General features: G+C 50.5%; 1 protein-coding gene and 1 long non-coding RNA gene across 5 annotated transcripts; one reads left to right on the top strand and one right to left on the bottom strand.

Annotated features, from left to right (window-relative positions):
• Nucleotides 1–549: 549 nt before the first annotated feature.
• Nucleotides 550–16,316, bottom strand: Fads6 (fatty acid desaturase 6). The gene is made up of 6 exons (XM_034506133.3): nt 15,932–16,316; nt 15,170–15,336; nt 5,098–5,278; nt 4,087–4,274; nt 3,037–3,216; nt 550–2,487 (listed from the first exon to the last, which is right to left on the bottom strand). The coding sequence occupies exons 1-6, from the start codon at nt 16,092–16,094 to the stop codon at nt 2,338–2,340; spliced, it is 1,029 nt and encodes a 342-aa protein (XP_034362024.1). The 5' UTR covers nt 16,095–16,316; the 3' UTR covers nt 550–2,337.
• On the top strand, nt 10,816–16,585 carry LOC143442614 (uncharacterized). Of its 4 annotated transcripts, none has more exons than XR_013110920.1 (4): nt 10,818–11,131; nt 11,344–12,501; nt 13,474–13,565; nt 13,877–14,185. It is a non-coding gene; the product is annotated as an uncharacterized LOC143442614 (long non-coding RNA). The 4 variants fall into 4 exon arrangements; XR_013110921.1 differs by having other exon boundaries at nt 10,821–11,744; nt 12,416–12,501; XR_013110922.1 differs by lacking the exon at nt 13,877–14,185 and adding an exon at nt 14,697–16,585 and having other exon boundaries at nt 10,816–12,501.
• Nucleotides 16,586–23,597: the final 7,012 nt, after the last annotated feature.

Here is a 23,597-nt window from a genome sequence, read left to right as displayed (position 1 = left end):
ACCGTTTGGGGGTCAAACGACCGTTTCACAGGAGTCCTGCATAGAAGATATCCACCTTAGGATTCATAACCATAGCAAATTACAGGTATGAAGCATTAGGAAAGTTGAGAGCCACTGAGGTAGAAGCAAATGCATTTCTGTGAGTTCGAGGCCAGCCACCCACTAGTTGAGTTCCAGACAAGGCTAAGGCCTATATAGTGAGACCCCATCTCAAAAACAAAACAACAGCAAAAAACAGAACCAAATAAATCTGTGTTTGAGGTAAGAAAACGTTAGCTGTGACTGTCATCAGTGTTGCTGTCCCCTTTTGCTGGTCTCTGTTAGACCACGGACAGCAGAGCCCTGGAGGTGCTTCGGCACTCACACTGGTCCCCTCACTTCTGTATTCCTAGCCCACATCGTTAGACTAACAGATAGTCACTTTTCAGAGAACCTAAGTGACTTGTTCCTGGTATGTCCATGTGTGTATAGTCAGGTCTGATACCAGGGCCTCCAGCCGCTGCATGAACTTCATTCAGGCCTAGATCAATAACATTGAGTCACTGGTGGTATATTTGTATAGTTTTAATCATTAGCTCACAGTATGCTGCCAGGACCCTTTTCTGCATTTTTCAGAGGGAGAACTTGCTGTTGATGAATCACTCGCACACTCAGACCTTAAGGCCCCTTCTGAACTGCTACTGCATTTCAAATGAGCAGCAATAGCCTAAACAAAGGAGGGGGTGGCTCACGTCCAAAACTGCTGTGAGCCAGTGTCCCAGCATCCCAGCAGGGGACAGATGGCTCACACTCAACAGGGATGAGTGAAGAGTCCTGAGCAGAGATAAGAAGCCAGAGAAGCACCTAGGGGCCAGCAGCAGCTAAAAGCTCTGCCAGGCCAGGCCCTGCCCAGAAGCAGCCCAAGGGAGAGGCTGCCCAAGAGCCATAGCTGAAGGGAAGAGCCCTGGGAGAAGCTGTGCTCTCCGCTAGAGGAGGGCCGGGAGAAGACGGGAAGGATTGTCAGTCCAGTGGCAGCTGCATCTGTCTAGGCAATATCTGCCCCGAGAGATGGGTTCCAACAGGCTGGTTGGCCCATCCCGGTTTACCCTCCCGTCACCAGGGCAATACACCCTTCCATCCAGTGAGTTAACTAGAAGAACGGCCTGCATGTTCTCAATCAAGTACAGTTGTGTCACTTAGGAGACATTTTTCACTGTCAGGATTTGGGCTCCCACCATCTAGTCAGTAGGAGACAGTGCTCAGCACAGCCTGCCACGAATCAGCCAAAGAATATGTCAGCTGGGAGGAGGTGAGAAGCTAGGCTATGACCTAACAATGGCCCTGGCCTCCTGGTGCATGCAGGTCTAACCTCATCTGTCCCTTCTTCAGTCTCCACTGGGCCCTTCCATGAACCTCTCTGCTCTGCCGTCTGGCTGAAGCAGTGTCCAGCCTCTCCGTTCCCCATTTGGCAGGATCTCAGTGTTGTCCCCCAGCTTGCCTTCCTCCTAGGTTTGGCATCAGTGCCTCCATTATATTCCCACCCGGCTTGCAATCCTCCCCCCCCCACCCCCGCCCCAGCCAAGCCTAGCCCTTGTCTTCAACTCTCCTATCTCACTTCCCCACCCCACCCCTCACCCCCCTTTTCATTCCTCTCTGCCCTCCTAGCCTAGTTCCAGGTCACCTCCTCCAGCCTCAACAGCCTCCCAATCATTCTGTCACCCAGGCTGGAGTCTTCTGAACATGGAACAAAGCAGAGTTATCCAGAGCTAGCCCAGGTCATGCTCAAAGCTGGCAGTGCCTTCTCCAACTTTGTGCCTGCGTTTGTTCCCCTTTGGAGCACTTCCCTGGAAATACACTCCCTTTATCTCACTGAGTCTGTGGGTCCAGGAGCTGAGCCCAGTGTGGTACAGGCTCCTTCAGTTGAAGAGCAGGGCCCGGGGGTGGGAGAGTCTGCTAAAAATAATGACCTCACCCTGTTGACCCTAGGGTGAGGGCCCGAGGGACTAGAACCTCAGAAGGTACAGGAGGAAGCAGCAGCCAGGGCACCAAGGAGGTCTGAGCCAAGGAGGCTGGCTCTATCTCTGTATCCCCTCCTCCTGGACATAGGATCACACCTCACCTGTCACCAGTCCCCTCAGCCCTACCCTCTGGCTCAGATGCAGCAGAAAGAAGGATCCTGAGATGGAGTCAGCCGAGGCCTAGGTGGATCAGGACACAACCTCTGGATTGCTTTCATTTCTTCTCCCAATAGTCTCCCTTAACTCAAATCCCAAGACAGTCCCAGGTTTACCAGTCCCCCTTCCCCAAGGGCCAGCAGTACAGGAGGGCCAGGACTGGGCTAGGGAGGGAGCCCAGCCTTCATTGCACTCCCACCAGCTCAGTGATGGGCGGGACATGCACCATGAACTCCTCATAGCGATCTAGGAACAGCTGGAACCGAGCCAGGTACGAGTCTTCATTATAGGGCAGCTGCTTGTCATGGAGAAACTTCGATACCAAGGGCTTCACCTGCGAGAGAGTCGCAGAAGAGCCCTCAGAGTCACAGGCCTGCCCACCCCGAGGTCTCCTTTGTTCAACCCTAGCCATTACCTGCTTGGGAAAGCGAAGAGCTGAGGTGTGGATGAGATGCTACATTTTCCTACCATACCCCAGAGGGCAGGAGTGGCCTCTCACCCTCATCCCCCCACAAGACTCTTGACTGCATGTCCACCCTCCATAGCCCAAGGGATGAACACCCGCCTCTCTGCCAAGCGTCTTTTTTGGGTCAAACATTTCAAATTTAATTTCATACAGAAAGCCATCAGGGTGAACCCTGTCCCCTCCCATTTTACAGACAGGGAAACTAAGGCTCAGTGAACTTGCCCAGAGTCACACTGCTGCTAGGAAACCCAGGTGACTCTGATCTAAAACCCATGCTGTTGCTTGTACTCTAGGCTGCCCTTCCTGGGTGACTTTCGAAGAGGCCAATGATGGGACTTGGGGTTCAGATGTACCCAGAGGTATCTACTGCCTGCCCTCAGATGGGCCCTTCCACCTCGCCACCCAGCCTTTGCCTACCTTCAAACACATGTGGTCAGAGAGCCAAGGGAAGAGGTGGTGCTCCACATGGCAGCTGATGAGGGAGTGGCCAAATGCCCAGTCCAGCACCGGCTGCCGTGGCAGGTTCAGAACACCCAGGGTCATCATGTGAATCCGCCTGGGCTTCTTTTCCGGGGAGAACATCGGCAATCCAATGTGCTGTGATAGACACATGGGTCACACCCTGCGGGGCCTCAGGCAACCCTAGGTTATCTTTGCCAAGCATACAGGGGCCCTAGGGACCCTACAGGTGTGAAAGTCTGGAGCCCAGCTCCTGTGCTAACCCAGTCTGCCATGAGCTGAGTCTTTCCCACATCTGGGCCTCTATCTGAACAGTGAAGGGTTTTGCCTGTGCAGTTTTTCAGAGCCTGGGTATTCATATGTCCGTGACTCTCACTGCTTGCTCTTGTGATCCTAATATGCCTCACACCGGTGGTTTGCTTCTACCTGTGCTCAAGTAGAGCAAATCGAGGGCCCAGCCGATGGCATGAGGCAGATTAAGGCCAGGGCAGGAGATGGAGGGCCTCTGAGAACAGCTAGAAGTTCAGCATTCAACTCTGGCATCTCTAGGGAGATCTTCCTAGTGCCCTATGGATAAAGACTCCTGTTAGATCTCTACGCCCAGCACACAACACAGCTGTAGCTACTGTCTTCATCTTATCGTGTCCCACCCGCGTGTCTCCAGGCAGGTGAAGTACTTGCTCACCTCCACTCTAGACCCAGGGCGGCGCCTAGTGGAGAAGGTGCCTGAACACACTATTTGAATCAAACAGGAGGCACAAACTTGACCTTGAATGATGCATAGGGTTCAGACTGAAGAAGAAGCAGGGAGGGTCTTGCCAAGACCAGGCAAAGGCCTCATCGAAACCCAAACTTCCTGGGATGACCCACAGTGACAGGGGAGGGGCAGGAATTGGGGGAAGCCTCCTTTGGTGACTCTCTCTCCCTAAATGTTGGGTCTGGCCTGCCTTTAAAACCCTGCAAATAAATGTTCCTCTTCACTGGCTGAATCCAGGCCCCGGGGCTTACCTGGAAGATATTGACATGGAGATAGGGGTGGGCCAGCAGGGATCTGGCGAGCAGCATGCAGACCAGTGCTGAACTGGGGTTCTTGAAGCCGGATACATTCATGAACAGCCAGTACTGAGAGTAAAGGCCCAAGCAAATGAAGCCCAAAGCCCGCAGTGCCGTCCTTAGCTCCTCCTTCCTCAGATGCTCTGTGAGAAAGGCAAGAGGTAACATAAGGGGGAACCATCATGAGCCGACTCCCTGCTAACCAGGGGTGTTAAGGTAGAGGGAGGGGTGCTCTGGGTGTGCGCAGTGAACCCAGATAACATGAGAATGCTGTCTGCCTTTTGAGTGGGTAAGGAATACCAAGCACCCTGGCCAAGGTTAAAGGTCTGCTCCGTTGCCCTGTTCTCCTACCCCTGGGCATTGTCTCCTGATAACAGCAACCATAGCCTGCAGTGTGGTTTGTATGGGACATCTACAGAGTGGTCCCCCTACACTCTCTCTTTAAGATTTTATGTAATAAACATGGTGTGTGTGATGTGCATGTATGAGTGCGTGCAAAAGTGTGTGTGTATACATGCTGGTGCCCGTGGAAGCCTGAGGGATTGGCTGATTCTCGCTGAAGCTGGAAGTTACAGAGGATTGTGAGCATCCCAGGATGGGTGCTAGGACTTGGGGTCTGAGCCTCTGGGGTAGCAGGAAGAAGGACCTCTTAACCTCCAAGCCGTCTGTCTCTCCAGTCCTTCATATACTCTCACATCTGTGGTCTCCCTGTGTTTTCACATTCTCCTTGAACAAAGTGAAGCACCTGAGGCAGGCAGGTCAAACTCCCTACCCCCAGTCACCAGCCAGTAAGTGAAGAACTGCCCTGGAGCAAGTGCGGGTTCTTTCTACCCCGCTTGGCTGCCTTTGACAATCTCAACTTATGGCTCCCTACTGTGTTCACAAGCAGGATCCACAAAGCCAGGTAGGAAGGAGAGAGAGGTTGGCAAGGCAGGTCTTTTCAGGACACTCAAATCCAGTACTCACCAAGAGCTACCAGTGGCGTTAGGACGGGGACCAAAAGTGGCCCAAGGAACATGTAGACGTAGCGGTTGAGGATCGGCATCTTCCATGTGCTCGAGTCTCCCAGACCCAGCACGTTGGTGTAACCGTGGTGCATGTTGACGTGGTTGAACTTAGCGAATTCTGCAGGAAAGGCTGTGCACACCTAGAGGCAGAGACAAATGGCACTGGGTCCCATGGACACAACCGAATGAAGCAGAACCCAGTCCCTCCGAGCCCTCCTCCTCGGCATCCACAGAGAATCCACCTTGTCCATCATCTCTCAAGCATCGTGACCAGAGATTGGCCACACACTTGCCATGTATTCCGTGTGGCTCTGCAGAACATTTAGGGACGAGGAGGTTGGATCCCTGGATTGCCACCAGCCAGGCAACTTCTCAAAACTCAGAGGCTGTCAACGCAGGTAAAGCTGGAATCAGAGACAACTTTGTGTGTAGACCTGAGAAACAGCTGTGCCTCTGTCACTCTCCTTGGCAGCCTGGGCTCAGAGCAGCAAGGAAAGGTTTCCAGGACTTGAGGGTGGTTGGAGGGTGCATGGAGGTCATGTCCTATAGAGCCCACAATGCAGGCCGGAGGGACACTGAGGCACTGATAAGCACTGAGCCAATACCTCCCTAGAGTGACTCTTTTCCGAATAGATTCACAATGGGATTCTCCAACGCCACTCACCAAAGCTCAGCTCATTCTCCAGCTCTGACTCCAAGGAGAGCAATCCTTCTGAATACAAAAGGGGTGCCAGGTTGTTTCTTATGCAAATATATGCAGATGAACATGCAGATGTAAGGCTTCAAGTGTTTTATCCAGGCCAGAATGTTTTGCTGACTTTAGTGAAGATAGATGGCTTCCTGTTTCCAGGAGAAGAAGCTGCTCAATACCAGCTACTGTGAGGTAGGTTGAGGGCAGGGATGTGCCCTCAGGCCTGCCTTGCCCACTGGCTCACCAGTGTGTGTTTCATACCCAGGGCTGTCCCATGTAAAGGAAAAAGTGAATTCCTTTTGTTCTATTAATTTAGTGTGTGTGTGTGTATGTGTGTGTGTACATAAATGTCATGATGCACATGTGGAGGTCAGAGGGACAACTTGACAACTTTGTGGAGTCAGTTCTCTTCTTCCACTTTTACGCAGGTTCCAGGGATCAAACTCGGGTCCCTAGGATTGAGGAGTGAATGTTTTTATTTTTTGAGCCATCCCTGCGACACCAGCTCCCTCTCTCCCTGCAGACCAATAGTAACTATGCTTGGAGAGTGAGATGGTTTGAATAGGCATTCATGTATTTGAATGCTTGGCCCATAGGGACTTGGCATTAGTAGGAGGTGTGGCCTTGTTGGAGTGGGTGTGGCCTTGTCAGAGGAAGTGTGTCACTGTGTAGGCGGGCTGTGAGTCTTACTCAGCTCAAGCTACACCGGGTGTAGCTTGTACACAGTCTCTTCCTTGCTGCCTGCGGGTCAAGATGTAAAACTTTGAGCTGCTCCACCAGCACCATGTCTGCCTACAAGCTGCCAGGCTTCCCACCATGATGATAATGGACTGAACCTCTGAGACTAAGCCAGCTGCAATGAAATGTTGTCCTTTATAAGAGTCACAGCAATAAAACCTAAGGCAGAGTCAATTGCAAAACCAGCCTGGTGCCTGACCGGGACTGTGTATTTAGAGATAGTTACCGTCGGGTACCTGAAAGCTTCTCAGCAAGGTCCCAGGCACAAGCCCGGGCCCCAAGGTGTGACTTGTGACCTGATACCCACTTGCAGAGTCAATGAGGGATTTTGCCTTGTGCTATGAATAAGAACTGATCTGAGCCTATCTGGGTACCTCTCTTTTGTGTATATGTGCGTGTCAGCATGTGAGTATGCACGTACGCCCAAGTGTTCACCGAGGCCAGAATTGAGCATCATATTCCCTGGAGCTGGAGTTACAAGATGGTTGTAAGCTGCCCGATATGGGTGCTGGTATCTGAACTGTCCATGGGCTCTTAACCCCAACCAGTCCCTCAGTATCATTTAGATGCTCTGTCCTGACAAGAAGGAGTGAGTTGGAGGAAAGGTGAGCTGTAGCAGGTTTTGTGTGCCCATTTCCTGTATACCTAACAACAACGGGAAGCTACAACGCGCTGCTGAGTTCTTTGTAAAATGGGTTACTTTCCTTCTGTAAACTGCCTTCTTTTTGTTGTTACTGTTTGAGACAGGGTCTGGACATGTAGCCCAGACTGGCCTGGGACTCTTGGTCTTCCTACCTTGGCCTCCTGAGTGCTGGGCTTACAGATACATGCCACCACACCCAGCTGTAAAGGACTATTTATAAGTCCTACCCAAGAGGTTTTTCTCATCCAGACCCAGAGGAAGTTCCAGAAACCCCAGGTTAGTGTGGCTTCATAATACCACTCACCAGCCTCTGTGATGGGTGCCTTCTAGAAGATTCAACAGCTCCCTATGTCTACAGCACTCTCACCCTGAACACCCAAGACAGGTTGAGAGCAGTACGAACAGGATGGGTTTCCCTTCATAATACTTCATTCATGCTGGGGGGGGGGGGGGCTCAAAACTCTCACTCATTCATGCTCGGGGGGCCTCAAAACTCTCACTCATGTGTCTTCTCACATACTTGTTTGTTCTCTTAAGCATCCTCTAGCAGCCAAGGGTGTTGGGGACTTCATGCTAGGCCCACAGGAATACCAGGGGGAGATTTGAAAGGTACAGAACCCCACTGCTGCCAGAAACTCCAAGCATTCTCTGGGGGGGCGGGGCTTGCCATTATCCCTCCCGTATCCAGCAGCTAAAGCACACCTCTGTCCACACCTAGCACCCCGAGCAAGCACACTCGGGTACTTGCTTTTCCCCTGAAGAGCACATGAAAACCCATCAGGGTGTATTTACTTTATATATATAAAGGTGGCTTATTTGAAGCTCAGTTATCTGATTGTTTTGCCGGACAAACTTACTGCTCAGACCAGACCACTCAGAGCCAGGAAGGGACTACCTGGTCCCTGGAACCAGCCAGAGGGCTCTTAGGGGAAGGAGAGAGCTGGGCATTTGTAGCCTGAGGTCTCCCTGCCCAGTGAGAGACAATGCTCACCACCCATCTCTCTGCTTTTCTTTCTACATTTTGGTATTTCAAGACAGGATTTCACTGTGTAGCCCTGGCTCTCGTAGAACTCACTCTGTTGACCAGGCCTCAAATTCAGAGAACCGCCTGCCTCCCTGAGTGCTGGAATTAAAGGTGTGTGCCACTGCCACCCAGCTCTACACCCTTCTTTCTAATCCGGCCCCTACTGTTGTGTCCACTGCTGGCCCATTTCAGGAGTGGCCCTGCTATGGCCTCTGCTTCCACCTGGAGACCCAGGTTCTGCCCTTGATCTTTCTCCCGTCTTTCACTAGATGGTGCCTGGCCAGCATCCTCCTGCACACCCCCTCCCTTCACCCTAGTCTGGCCCTGCAATCCCTCCTATCTCCCTCCTGGTCTCTCTGCCAACAGCCTCCAACTTCATTTACCACAAATCAAACTAGCAGAGTGACCTAGTTTCAACTTAATTTAGGTTATGATGTAATTTTATACTTGTTTTTGGTTTCGTTTTGATATTTTAAGACCGGGTTTCTCTGTGTAGCCCTGGATGTCCTGGATGTCCTCTGTAGACCAGGCTGGCCTCGAACTCCTGGGTGCTGGGATTAAAGGTGTGTGCCAACAACACTTGGTTTATGCTTTTTAATCCTGTCATGTATTTTTTTTAATAGACAGGATCCAGAGCTAGTCCAGACTGGTCTCAAACTCCCTGTACAACTCAGGATGACCTTGAATTCCTCATCCTCTTCAAGTCAAGTGCTGGGATTACAGGAATATACCACCAGGCCTGGTTTTATGCAGCGCTGAAGGTCAAATTTGGGGGTTTGTGCATGTTACACAAGTACCCTGCAGCTGAGCTACAGCCTCAGATCCTGTGTGTGTAACAGAAGAAAATTAAAAAGAAAGAAGGAAAGAAAGAAAAAAAGAAAGAAAGAAAGAAAGAAAGAAAGAAAGAAAGAAAGAAAGAGGGAAGAGTTAGAAAAGAACTTGGAAGAGACTAAGGAGTCGGAAAGAGAACTTACCCCCAAACTATTTTTGAGGCAAGATTTCACATGAGGCCCTGTCTGGTCTGTAATTCACTCTGTAGACCAGGCTGGCTTTAAACTCGCAGAGATCCATCTGCCTCCTCATACCCAGTGCTGGGTTAAAGGAGTGTGGCACCATGCCTGGCTACCCCTGGACATTAAGTTTGTTTTGTTTTGTCTTGTTTTCTTGAGACAGGGTTTTTCTTTGCAGCCCTGACTGTCCTGTAAACCAGGCTGGCTTTGAACTCAGAGATCTGCCTGCCTTTGTCTCCCAAGTTCTGGGATTAAAGGTGTGCAACCCCCACCATGGCCTGGCCGTACCACGGGGCCTTTTAAGCTCTGCCTCATGGCGAACTATTGCCTAATCACAAAATAGATTAGCTTTCAAAACTAAGTCTATTTGGCTACAAGACAAAGAACCAGTTCCTCAGGCTGGCACATGGGCCTTCTTGGCCTCCTTCACCTGGGCCCCTGTGAGAGTCTCGTAGCTTCTATAATCTCACCAGCTACTCTTCTAAGGTTCCTCCAGGGTTTCTCAGCCTCCACACCACTAATACTAAAGACCAGGTTACTTCCCCCCAGCTCCCACCCATTTTTCATGTGTGTGTGTGTGTGTGTGTTGCATGTGTGTGCATGCATGTGGATAAATGGACACATGGTTAAGTGTGCCTGTGGAAGCCCTGAAGTTGATGATGTCAGAAAACATCCTCACTCTCCCACCTCATCCTTTGAGGCAGGGTCTCTCGGACCAACCCAGAGCTTGCCAGTAGAGCTACTCTTGAAAGCTAGCTTGCTCTGGGGACTTTGCCGTCTCCCTTTCTGCAGCCGGACTTACCAGTGGGCTGCCAAATCCCCTCATCTTTTACGGAGTTCCTGAGATCCAATCTCCAATCCTTATGCTTGGATGGCAAACACTCATCCTCACAGCCTACTCGTGTTACCCATTGTAGGGACAGTGCACCGTGAGAGTCTACACACATGATAATAAGGCACAGAGACAAGCACACACAAGCACCAACATCAGCTTCCTTGGTCTCACTCCCAAATGACACATAAATATAATTATTGGGATTAAACAAGAATGACTGATCCAGTCCACTAGACTTCTCTGTCTTACACTGAGATGTCCTGTGAATCTGTAACTATAAGACGTGAAAGTCCGTATACCTCAGTGTATTTTGTACTGGATATCTGCACTGGTCTTCTAAATAAAAATGTAAAAGGAGAGAAAGAGAGAGAGGGAGAGAATGAATAGTTAAGGGCCCAAGGTACAAGACCCTTTATCTAATCCCCAACCCCCCGCACCAAAAAAGGAAAAAAAAATATCCATCATGGCTGATCTTATTCAAACCAGAGTCCTGGATGGGAGCAAGCAGGAAGACGGTGAGAGACATGCCCGAGGGTACCGCCATGACGGGGCTGCACTGAACAACACTCAGGTCGAGAAAAAAGACCGTGACTCGGCTTGGGGTTCTTTGCAGTTTGTACCACAGGGGACCTGTGGATGGCAACAAGCATTCCCCTGTGTGACACCCCTCCCTCAGCGATTCCTAGTGCAGGAGTCCTCGTGGGCTCCGCCCGTGACTCGACCCCGCACACAAAGTTGAGTTTACAAGGAGGATTTAAAGAGCAGACATAATGAAGGGCTTGCTGACTGGCACTTCCGGTTCCCGCCCACTCCGGCTTGCTGACTGGCACTTCCGGTTCCCGCCCACTCCGGGGAGCATCCTTGGCTGTGACATTAAAGGCTTTTCAGGGTTTAATCCTTCTCAAATCCAGGACTTAAACCACGATGGCCTGCTTATTCTACCTTGCCCTGAGCCTTTTGGTGATCATCTTGGCATGGCATCCTTCCCTGGCCAACTCTAAGGCTATGCCTAGCACCCTGGTGGTATAACCAAGGTGGAGAATGCTTGCTGGGTAAGGCAGGGGAAATTCTTCAGGTAGGCCAGAGAGGGGTCTTCAGAGAAACCTCATTGGTGTGGGTAGGGGTACATGGTTTTGAATACAGCCTGGAGTGGTAGCCCTAATCTATCCTAACTGTTCCAGCTCTCCAGAGCCACTGGAGAGAGAGCCTGGTCCCATCCCAGCTCAGACTCAGTAGGCCCTAAAATAATACTATCAAACACTAGATTACCAAAGAAAGCCAGAGGCACTCAGTTTATGCCTGGAGCTGCAGACCCTGTGGAACCCTCTAAGGAATGCAGGCCTAAGACCAGATGTTCTACGAGATGGTGACCTCGGTGACAAGGGAAGGATGAAGGGGAAGACAGCAGGATTAGAAGTGACAGCCAAGGATCCGGGAAGGGTCCCATGCACCCTCTGAGGTTCCCGGGCCACGAGAGCCTGTCCTTTGTGCCAGGTAACCCAATACAAACACCTGCCCTGCCCTGCCCTGCCCTGCCAGGCTCTGCCGCCTCTCAGGTAACAAGCACAAAACACTGGGAAGCTGCCCCACGCTGCCCCTGCAGCTGGTGGTGTGTCACCCCAGGAAGAATCAATCACAAGGCCACACTGGCTCACAGGAGACCTGGTAAGTCTGCACAGTCTCATTCAGTGCCCTCGAAGGGTTAACAAGGAGGCGGCCTTATCATCCATGTAGATTCCATGAAGAAACTAACCCCAGATATAGAATTAACCACCTTGCTTAAGGTCAGGGCAACCACTGGGCCTGGGACTTCAATCAAGACACAAGGCTACAAAGATAATATGCCCCCACACACCAGCTAGGCAGGGCTGAGCCACACTCCAAAGTCTGTGGGAACCAGTATAGAGGAGTATGCCCTAAGGTTGGAAAATGAAGATGCTTCCCTGACTAGGTTACTCAGAGAACGTGATTGGCAAAACTAGTTCCGCCCACAGCTCACCAAAGCCCAGCAGCACAGCCAACAGTGTCAAGGCATGGGAGGAGAATCCAGGCCTTTCCTTGCAAGCCACAGAACAGCATAGGTCTTCAGGACTCCCCCCCGCCCCACCTACCGTGGGTGCATACACACACTCACACACACACCATTGGCTAACTTTCCCCTAGACCTTGTCCCCAAGTGGAATGCAAGGTCATGGTAGACAAATACTAACAGAAGAGCTGCTAAGAACTTGGGTGGAGAAAAGAAGCAAACACGAGGCCATAGGACAGGAACTCACACAGGACAGAGCTGTGTGCAACAAACAAAACTCAGCCCAAAGGCCGTCTGGGTTCCACAGGTCACTGCACTGGGGTTCTGAAGAAGTACAAGCAATCAAGGAACATTTCAACAGCAGTGTCTCAGTTCCTTGCCTCCACTCAGCAGGTAAGGCAGCGCCTCTGTCCCCTCCCCCGCCCCAGGCCAAGTCAGAAGCCCTCAGACTCGATCAGGCACCAGTTATCCAGAAACCTGGGAAGAACGTTTTAGAGTAACCTCCGCACAGTATGGCCCTTGTAGTCCTAGGCTGATAGTCTGTTAGTCCCTAGCTGCCACAGGCTCCTAGCGCTCGGCACCACCTTAGCAAACCCAAGCAGAACTCAGCCTGTACTCCAAGTCCCAGCATTAGGATGCTGTCCGTATAGATGATACAGGGGTATCCATCACTCCTGCCTCTCCTGGCAGCTTGCAGACCCTGACCCCAGGATCCAACCTGTGCCTATTAGTCTGGGCTGACCCAGAGCTTCCTGGAAAGGGAAGTATCTTAAAACTGACCATAGGAATCAGGAGTCTGTGGGTCCCTCATGTCCTTGGCCCTTCAGAAACCTCAGCTGGGAAGAAGTCATGAGAGGAAAAGGGAGGACAGGGAATGCTGGGTAAGAAGAATGTTTCCACCACACAATCGGTGTGGTCTAACAAAAGGTGTGTGTATGTGTGGGTGTCATATATATATATATATATATGTGTGTGTGTGTGTGTGTGTGTGTGTGTGTGTGTGTGTGTGCGTGCGTGTGTGTATTGTGTATGTATGTGGTATGTGTATATGTGTGTATGGAGGTTCATATGTGTGTGTGTATCTGTGTATATATGTGTATTGTGTGTGTATGTGTGTGTATATCTGTGTGTATATGTGTATTGTGTGTGTATGTGGTATGTGTATATGTGGGGTTCTTGTGTGTCTATATGTGTGTCTATGGTGGTCTGAATGAAATTGGCACCATAGGTTCGTAGGGAGTAGCACTATTAAGTAGGTGTGTATTTGATGGAAGAGTGTATCTCTGGGAGCAGGCTTTGAGGTTTCAGAAGCTCAAGCCAGGCCCTGCCTCCCTCTCTCTCTCTTCCTGCTGCCTGCCTATCCAGATATAGAACTCTCAGCTACGTCTCCAGCACCATGTCTGCCTGCACTCCCCCATGCTTCCTGCCATGACAACACTGGACGGAACCTCTGAACTGTAAGCCAGCCCCAATCTGTTTTCCTTGAGGGTCACTGTGTTCCTGATAGGTGAGGCCAGGGAGCCATGGGACCAAGGGAAGCAGGCATGGAGGAAGAGTGGGTTTGAGGCACATCCTGGAAATCTTGTCCTGAGATCAGCCTGTATGTCCCAGAGCATGTAGTCCTGGGCCACACCCCCACCTCTGCCCCACCTGAGAGTCTGTTCCTGCCGCCTGAGGTCTTTGTGTGTGTGTGTGTGTCTGTGTGTGTGTGTGTGTGTGTGTGTGTGTGTGTGTGTGTTGTGCATAAAGTTGATTCTTTATGATTCAGGGAGCAGAAGAGGTGACCCAACAGCTGAGAGTAATGGCTGCTCTTACAGAAGACCAGGTCCCATTGCCAGCATTCATGCCTGGGAATCCCAGAACCCAAATAGCGTCGAGAGAAAACAGAGAACTGGGCTGGAGAGATGGCTCAGCCGTTGAGCACTGACTGCTCTGCCAGAGGTCCTGAGTTCAATTCCCAGCAACCACATGGTGGCTCACAACCATCTGTAATGGGATCTGATGCCCTCTTCTGGTGTGTCTGAAGACAGCTAAAATGTACTCGTATACATAAAATAAAAAAAACAGAGAACTGTTACATGTTGTCACCTGACCTTCCCTGGTGCGCCATGGCTCATGGACACCCCCACACACAACATATAACAAAACAAATAAATTTATAAAAAGATAGCAATTGGGTTGGTTGGTTGGTTGGTCCCCATAGAAAGACCTTTCCAGAAAGGCCTGTCCCTACAGGTAGCTTCCCCATGTACTCCTAAGGGCCCGGCTGGCTAGGTGAGCAAGTTTGGTACAGGATCTGGGGAGGCCTGAAGAAGGCCTTTGCCTTCCTGGTAGGCCCACTAGTGAGAAGGCCTAGCAAGGATCGGTAGAGGAAGAGAGCCGAGTCCTTCCCGGGGGGTTACAGGAACAAGGAGCTTCTCACGACGGCTCAGCCATCAGCAGGTGTAAGAGGGGCAGGCTGCAGAGCTGCGTGTGTGTGTGTGTGTGTGTGTGTGTGTGTGTGTGTGTGTGTGTGTGGTGTGGTGCTGTGACACCGTCCCCAGCAACCTGACATACACCCCGATTCTGCCTCACCATCTGCCCTTCAGACAATAAGCCCTGATTGCAGAACCCGGAGGCTTCTGTGAGGCAACACAGCCCCAGAGCAAGACTGACCAGTTGCAGGTGGCATCCTGAAAGGAAGAAGAAACAGCGTACACCTTTGGCCTAGTGCTACAGAGAGGTAAGACGAAGACTAAAGGAGTCAGAGGACAAGGAATGCCCCCGGAGGCCAGAAATGTTTCTGCTGCTCAGCCAGTGACAATTATCACAAGATAAACCACGTTCATTGTCATAGGCAGACGTCGGCTATGCAGGACGCAGGACTACTCACTAACACCAACTTCCTCTCAATGCCTTGGGTGAATACACAGGCACACACACACACACACACACACACACACACACACACAGAGTATTGCACACCGCACACGTGGATCTACCTACCCACTGTGGCAGCTCCCTGCCCATTTGAATGGACACACAGAGTTGCCAAGCAACTGCCCCATCCGGCCAGGCTCACCTCCAAAAAGAAAATCATCAAGATCTTGCTCCAGCGTTTGGACTCTGTGAGGGCACTGTGAGTAGCAAGGTGGCTGCCCTTGACCGTGAGTGTGTAATGGCACACACCCAAGATTGTGATGCCAGTGGCAAAGGCCAGGATATTATGGAAGCGTAGGCACAGGAACCCTGCAAAGAGGAGGGACCAGGGATCAGGATCTTTGGCCATCTTTTGAAATATGGGCCCAGACCCACATACACACACTTTCCCAAACCCCGGCCCAAAGAGGGCCAGCCTTCAGCCTGTGGCAGGTTCCTCTAAGGCCTGAAAGGGGTGGTTTGACTTTCTCTGTAGGATTTGGAACACACACACACAAATCCCCATTGGGCTTTCCAAGGATATTCTTCTATCCTCATTCTGCCAGGTCACCCTCCTGAGCCCCAGCCAGAGCAGAAGTGGGGACTGGATGTCACAGAGCCATTAGACCACTAGAGGTGGAGAATGCTTCCTCAGTCCTACTCTGCCCATCTCTCCGGTGTCGCCCTTAGAACATGCTCTTCCCTTCTTCCCCACCCATCCACGACTCCTTGTGCAACTTTTTCCTCCACCACTTTCAAGCATCGGACTTTCTCCCACCCCCAGCGGGGCATGAGGTGGACACCCCCAGCTAGACTTTGGAGAGTGAGGTGGGATCCAGGATCCTGAAGTCCTGAGGTTCCCTTCCAACCTGCACCACCTTCAGCCGCGCGCCACCCCCAACCGCATCCCGTGCCTCCGTCTCACCGGCCGGCAAGGCGAGCAGGCTGAGAGCGAGGATGGCGCAGTCCACACCGTGGCGCTCCCACCACGAGCTCGCCCGCACCACATCCTGCACCTGACGCTCCAGCTCTCTCAGTAGCGCCTCAGCAGCGCCGTCCCCGGGAGGCGCACTGCGAGCCGGTTCCATGGGCTCCCTAGACGCACCGCACCGGGCTGGGAACAAGCGGGGAGGACCCGAAGACTCAGGTGTGCGCGCGGCTGCTACGCCGCCGGAGAGAAGACAAAACGCGCGGGGAGGAGGGGAGGAGCGGGGGGCGGAGTCACGCACGAGGCAGGGACACCACAAACCCGAGGTCACCGTGAGAGGCGCGGGGTACCTTCTGCCACGCACAGCCGTGACCCGTGACCTAGGCGGGGCCTAGAAGCAGCCTCCCCGGACAGCCCGTGACACCAGAGCAGCTTGGGGAGGGAGGAGCCAGAGTGGTGCTCGGGGTGGGGAGGTGACCCTGAGACAAGGACCAATCTGGGCTAGAGGGAACAGGCAATATAGAAGACCCTCGAAGGCCTTACCTGTTCACCCACCTCTCAGTCTCCATCTCGGATTTGTTGTGCATTCTTAGTCCCCAGACCCGAGTATTTCTCTTTTTAAATTTTATCTCATTAAATTTTTAATTTGTATATGTAGATGTGTATGGTGTCCACTTGGAGTTCAGAGGAGAGCTAACGTGGGGAGGGTGCGGGGGGGACAGGATTGCTCTGGTTTTTAGCAAAAGTCACTTGTAGGGAGGTGGCTTCGCAGCCAGGCAATGGGTAAGGAGATATGACAGCTATGGAGAAACACGTCCAGAGGTCACCACTAAGTGGGCGGGCATACTGCTAGACTGTCACTACAGCTCCACCGGATGGGGACAGCCAGGTCTGAATGAACCTGGAACGAACCTGAGACTTGAGGCTGTCTCTTCCCCTTGCATCAGTGCTGACCCTGCTGCCACTAGTGTGACTGAGCAAGTGTGGTCCTTTAAGCCCCTGACTCCCCTCTCTGCCCCTTTTACATGTTCACGGTACTCCCTCCCCCATTTCACTTCAAACCCCTTTAAAAAAAAAACTGAGTGTGGTGTGATGGAGACAGCAGTGTTTTCCCAGGAGACCCTTGGGTGGGAGGACACGTGTGAGGGAGAGCCATGGTTTGTCTACACAGCTCTCTCAACTGACCGTGTAGCCCAGGCTGGTCTCAAACCTACTGTCCTTCTCCCCAGCTTCCTCCATACTGGGACCTGCAGTTCTTTCTGAAGGGACAGGATCAAGATCTCCTAAGCAGGCCCGGGTCCTCCACCTCTATACACTTAATAGGCTTTGTGTATTCCCATGTAACCCTGGAGAAGCAACACCCTCTCGTGTAGTTCAGATCTTTCTTTCCAACATCTTGGTCCTGGGGATCAAACTCAGACAGGCCTTACAAACTCCAAGTCCAGTCCTCTTGTCTAAGACAGATGGTCTTAGACAGAGAAAGGACGCTGCCCTTCCTACGCTTCTGCTCCCTATCTCACACCTGGAGTCCCCCCCACCAGAGGAGAATTTTAGGGAGGATGATACACAATTTTTAGAAGTGAGAATTGTATTATTTGGTTAATAATACTATTATTAATAATATTAATATTAATAATACTATTGGGGGATTAATTGGGGGATGGGGGTCCTTTATCATAAATAGGAGCATGTTCCTGGTACTACCAAGCCTGCTGCCGAGCCCCAGCTACCCTGGTATACATCAATAATAACAATCTAAAGGGAGAAAGGGCTGAGAAGGTGTCAGGAGAGCCAGGAAGAGGGGGCTGGAGAGATGGCTCAGCAGTTAAGGGTACTGGCTGCTCTTGCGAAGGACCAGTTTGGGTCCCAGAATCCACATGGCAGCTCACAATCCTCTGTGACTCTAGTTTCCGGGAGGGGGGGGGTCTGACATCCTCTTCTGACCCACATGTGGTGGGCACACGTGCACGCAGGCCAAAGACTCATAAACACGAAATACAATTTTTATAAAGGTAACGAGGAGTTTGGAGGAGGACGACAGCATGTGAGGCGGAGCTGGCCAATAGCTTTCTGGAGGCAGCTGGGCTTGATTTAAACCTTGACTGAGGAAAGGGACGGGGTATTTTACATTCTCAAGACATGGGGAGAGGGGCGAGAGCAGAGACAGACAATGGAAGGCAGGAGAGGGAGACTGGAACCAGGGGCTGGAGGTATCATGACTGGCAGGCAGAGGCTACAAGAGGCACCACAGGCTTTAGACCAGGGGAGTGGATTGTGTAATGTGTTTAGGGAGTCTTGTCTACATCAGAAAGAGACGAAGAGGAATCTAGGGAAGGTCTCAAAATGCCCAAACAAAAAGGTACCACAGCATGAGTAGAAGCCGAGGCTGTGGAATATGTAGAGACAGAGGAGATGGAAACAGCCTGTGAATCAAAGAAATACACAAATGACCAGCAGGCTTTATAGATCAGCAGCCTAGGGACATGTAGGCATTTCCAGGAAATGTACCTAAAATGAATAACAAAACTCAGTGGTGGAGAAGACACACGGCAACTGGGCTACCAACTGGCAGGGCTTTTTTGGTATTGTTTTGTTTTGTTGTGGCTTGAGAATCCAAACCTGGGCCTTGCTCCTGCTGGGCAAGCCTATCACTGGACTATCATAACTCCATAACTCTAGCCCTCGATTTGTTGAGATTGAGTCTCACCATGTAGCCGAGGTTGTCCTCCAACTTGCAATCTTCCTGCCTCAGCCTCTCAAGTGCTGGAATTACAGATAAGTGTCACTAACCCAATGACAGTTTTGTAGAAGGTTGAATATATACCCACTGCACGACCCAGCAATTCAGCTCCCAGGTAGTGGCCCAATAGGAATGAAAACGCATGTACACACAGTCTTCTGCCTAGCTGATCACAGCTAACTGGAAATGGTTCACATGTCCAGGAGAATGGACATGTGAACCCTGATGCATCTCTAGAGTGTGAGCAGTGAAACAGAGCCACTGGTCCAGGCAACAGCATAGATGGATGGTCTGACAAGTTGAACTGCAAGACCTGTGCTGGAAGAAGTCAGCCTCAAGTCCTCGCTGTAGGCTGGAGAGATGTCTCAGAGGGTAAGAACACTGATTGTTCTTCCAGAGGTTCTGAGTTCAATTCCCAGCAACCACATGGTGGCTCACAACCATCTGTATTCCTAGCAACCACATGGTGGCTCACAACCATCTGTAATGGGATCCGATGCCCTCTTCTGGTGTGTCTGAAGACAGCTATGTTGTACCCATATGCATAAATAAAAATCTTAAAAAGTTTCTATTTTCTAAGTAAAAAAGTTTCTAGTTTTTATTTTTTAACACTGTGTGTGCGTGTGTCTATGTATGTCTCTGTGTGTGTCTGTGTTTCTGTGTGTGTGTGTGTGCGCGCGCGCGTGCGCGCGCGCCATGAGTGCAACTACCTTCAGATACCAGAAGAGGGCACTAGAGCCCCAGGAGCTGCAGTTAACAAGCCTTCCTGAGCTGCCCCAACATGAATACTAAAAACCCAACTCAGGTCTTCTGTAAGAACAATTCAAGCTCTTAATGGTTGAGCCATTTTTCCAGCCCATGCAATTCTGTTTTTCAAATAAAATAATTTTAGGGTTTAACAGTTGAGAGCACTTGTTGTTCTGTGTGTTGCAGAGGACCTGGGTTCAGTTTCCAGCACACATGGTGGCTCACAACTATCTATAATTCCAGTTCCAGGGGATCTAATTTTCTTCTCTGAGCTCTAAAGGCATCACACACACACACACACACACACACACACACACACACACACTACATCCAGGCAAATGCTCACATACACAAAATAAAATAAGTAAATCTTTTAAAATAAAAAAACATATTTTTTAAGATTTATTTGTTTGTTTTTATTTATGAGTACACTGTAGCTGTCTTCAGACACTCCAGAACTCATTACAGATGGTTGTGAGCCACCATGTGGTTTCTGGGAATTGAACTCGGGACCTCTGGAAGAGAAATGGTGCTCTAACCACTGAGCCATCTCTTCAGCCCTAAAATGAAAAATAATTTTAAAGTAAAGTTTTTAGAGCAGGGTGCATAGCTCAGTAGGAAAGAACTTGCCTAGTATAAATGAGGCCCTGAGTTTAATCTATGACATGGGGGTGTCAGAGGGAGAGAGAACGATGAATCTGTTAATGAAATGAAACAAAGCCAGAAAGGAGGGAGGAAGGAAGGAAGGAGGGAGGGAGGGAAGGAGGGAAGGAAGGAAGGAAGGAAGGAAGGAAGGAAGGAAGGAAGAAAGAAAGGAAGAAAGAAAGTTAATTCTTAATTCTTGGTGGCCTTTAGTCCCAGCACTTGGGAGGCAAAAGCATGCAGATCTCTGAGTTGGAGGCTAGCCTGGTCTACAGAACTAGTTCTAGGACAGCCAAGGTTACACAGAGAAACCCTGTCTTGAAAACCCAAAAGTAAATAAATAAATAAATATAAAGTTCTTTTACAGTGCCTATTAGAAGTGCCAAATGGAATAAAGATTAAGACACAAAGTTCTTTTGCAGCACGTATCAGAAGTATAATTGTTTGGTTCAGTTCAATGAAGCCTGGCACACAGGGCACATGGATTCCATTGGCTGTGAGTGTTGGCAGCTGGTCATGTGTGGATGACTAAGAGGTTGACTTGCCTGCTGCTAGAGAGAAGGACAGGGGCTCTTCCCAGTCCGTTTCAGCATGCCATTGTCTTCTCGGCACTCAGCTCCCTTTCCTGCCTGGGGTTCTGCTCATAAAGGCGAGGGTGGAGGACTTAAAAAGCCTGAGCTGAGTGGCTTCAAGGTTTGGCCACAGGTCCATGCCACTCTAAACTATATACCTCTTCATGACAGGCCTGAAGGGCCCAGTGAAGATACCTAAGCAAGTTCGAATACCTCTGCTTAGAATGGGCTCCCGGCCTGTGGCTATCTAGGGACAGCCAGAGACAAGTATGACTGCACCTGCCTCTGGCTTGCTTTTACCCATTCAAAACTCTTCAACCTGTCTGCATAATTCCCCAGCATAGGTGAAAAACACAACTGGGCCTTGAAGTCAAGAATACTCACCAGTGTGTGGCCTCAGAAGTGTCATGGTATAAAGGTTATTATGTCCAGGAGATGTTTTTCTCTCCAAGCCTTAATATTATCAAACACACCAAATAATAAAAATAAAAAGGTAAGATTAATATTATGCCAGTTTGATGGAATTGCCTCCATCAGACTGACCTGTGAGAATGTTTGGTGGGGGGGGGGGGCATTTTATTGATGACTGGGTTGATGTGGAAAGACCCTGTCCACAGTGGGCATTGTATCCCTTAGGCAGGCGGACCTGGGTTGTATCAGAAAGCAGGCCAAGCAAGACAAGGGAATTGAGCCAGTAAGCAGCATTTCTCCATGGTCTCTGCTTCAATTCCTGCCTCTAGGTTCCCTCAGTGATGGACTGAGATAGAAGTACCAACCAAATAAATTCTTTCCTCCCCAAGTTAGTTCGGTCAGTGTTTTAGCACAGCAATGGCAAGCAAAGAAGAACAAACACCAATGGGGAGGGGTTCTTATTATATTTCTACTTATAATCAACAACATTTACACTATATGTATTTGCTGGCCATTCCACCCCAACTTGAAGTGTTGAGAACTGAACCCAGGCCTCCCCTGCTAGGCCAGGCAAGGATTCCACCTCTCAACTACATCCCCAGCCTTGACTGTTGATATTTTTCACAGACATAAGGTCTTTTGGACCTCCGGCTGTAGCAGTCAGCCTGGCCTTTACGTGGTTGAATCATCTCCAATCACGTTCTCCTTGCATCAGAGTGACCACTCAGTGACCTCTGACTCATGGACAGGGCCTGCCCACCCACCCACCTAGGTGTTTATTCTCAGGATAATTGTTTGGCACCTGCCCATCTCCTGGGCTTTGAGACTTCAGCCATCAGTGTTCACGGCTCTCCCACAAGTGCATTTTGTTCTTTTGGCCCAAACTCTTGGGAATAAGGGTCTAGGATGGGGGATGTCAAGGGGGACAGGCTGGGAAATGAGGAAGGAAGAAAATGAGAAATAAAAGAGACAGATAAACAAAAAAGCAATAGCTGCGACAGAGCAGTCTTGCCTAAGCTGATGACTTACGCCAAGCAAATGTATTAATAACTACAGTATCTTATGCACTGCTTGCCGGGGAAATTGTCCAAGGTCAGCAGAGAGATAAATTAGTAGTTCTGGCAGAGAAAACACAGGACAACTCAGACACAGCTATCCTACCTAGGACTGATAACCACAGCCCAGGGGGGAAGTCAAACCCTCAGAAACCTTAATCTTAATACCTTCAAGACACTGGCTGGATCCAGTCGCAGACCAGCCTTGCCAAGTCCACTCCTGGACAAAAACATAGAACCTGCGATCCATTTCTCCTTTCACCGGGGTCTCTGAGAAAGTCTTGGGTTGGTCGGGCTTCCCTGGTGGTCCTGGAGTTTCCTCTGTACAATGAGGCTGGCCTCAAACTCACAAAAGCTTCGCCTGCCTCTGCCTCCTGAGTGCTGGGATTAAAAGTGTGAGCCACCACTCCCCAGCTCATTCAACCCATTTTACTGAATATTTACTGTACGTCAAGAATTGTAGCTTCCGGTATCGCTGTCCTCAGACCTCACGCTGTCTAGTTGCCAGCTGTAGGTCTCGGTGGTCACACACTGCCTGGCAATGAGCCACTGTAGGAATCAAGGTCGTGTGTGTGTGTGTGTGTGTGTGTGTGTGTGTGTGTGTGTGTGTTGTGTGTGTGTGTTCTGTCTGTATTAGAGAGTACACAAACTGTCTTAACAAACACCCCCAGCATCTCACTGGCTACATGCAATACACAGCAACCTCTTTTTACGCCACAATAAGATGTGAATCAAATGGCCCTCCTTTGAGCAGTGGCAGACATTTAGGTCCTTGTTGGGAGACTTTTCTTACTGGCTGGGGGATTCTCTACAGGTAATGTCTACCTGCTTCCTTTCAAACTTCCAATGACATGCCAAAAGTAAATCCCACCAAATCTTACACCCAAGGAGGTAGCGAGTTCATCAGACTTACTTACACAGCATGGGCGAGGAATTCCAGGGAGGTAACCGTAAAGCAGCTGCATTAGGAAGCCTTTCCCGAGCATGGATGACAGCTCTGCACATAGAGTTGACGGCTGTGCACACAGAGTCCTCCTCACTCTTCTGCAGTTCTGTACTCCAGCCCCTCTCAGAAGCCCCAAGGCCCCAAACAATTAGGGTGGTGTTGCATCCAATTAGAGAGGGGTGACTGGATCATCAGGTGACGGTCGATGACTCTTCCTGTCCCTTCCTTCCATGTAACAGCAGCACACATGATGATGACAGTTTGGCTCGGACAGTGGGCTGTGTAGGACAGGTCCCCTTCCATCCTTCAGCCACTAGATCCCCAACACTGGCCCACTAGAATCAACACAGCAGAAGGGAGAGGGAAAAGGCAATCCGAACCAAGAGATGGCACATGCTACTTCCACCCGTGACCCACTGATCTGAACCCAGGCAGACATCCCCAGCTGAGCCACGTGTGGACCCAGAGTTGTGTCCTGCTCCTCACATATCCAGTGGAAGGGTGGAACAGCTGTGTAGCCATATGGAAACCAGTATGGAGAATCCTTAGA

The sequence above is a fragment of the Arvicanthis niloticus genome, chromosome 6, assembly GCF_011762505.2.
Source record: "Arvicanthis niloticus isolate mArvNil1 chromosome 6, mArvNil1.pat.X, whole genome shotgun sequence".
In the NCBI taxonomy this organism is placed as follows: domain Eukaryota; kingdom Metazoa; phylum Chordata; class Mammalia; order Rodentia; family Muridae; genus Arvicanthis; species Arvicanthis niloticus.
Note: the sequence above shows the minus strand (reverse complement) of the source record. Positions and strands in the feature narration are given on the sequence as shown.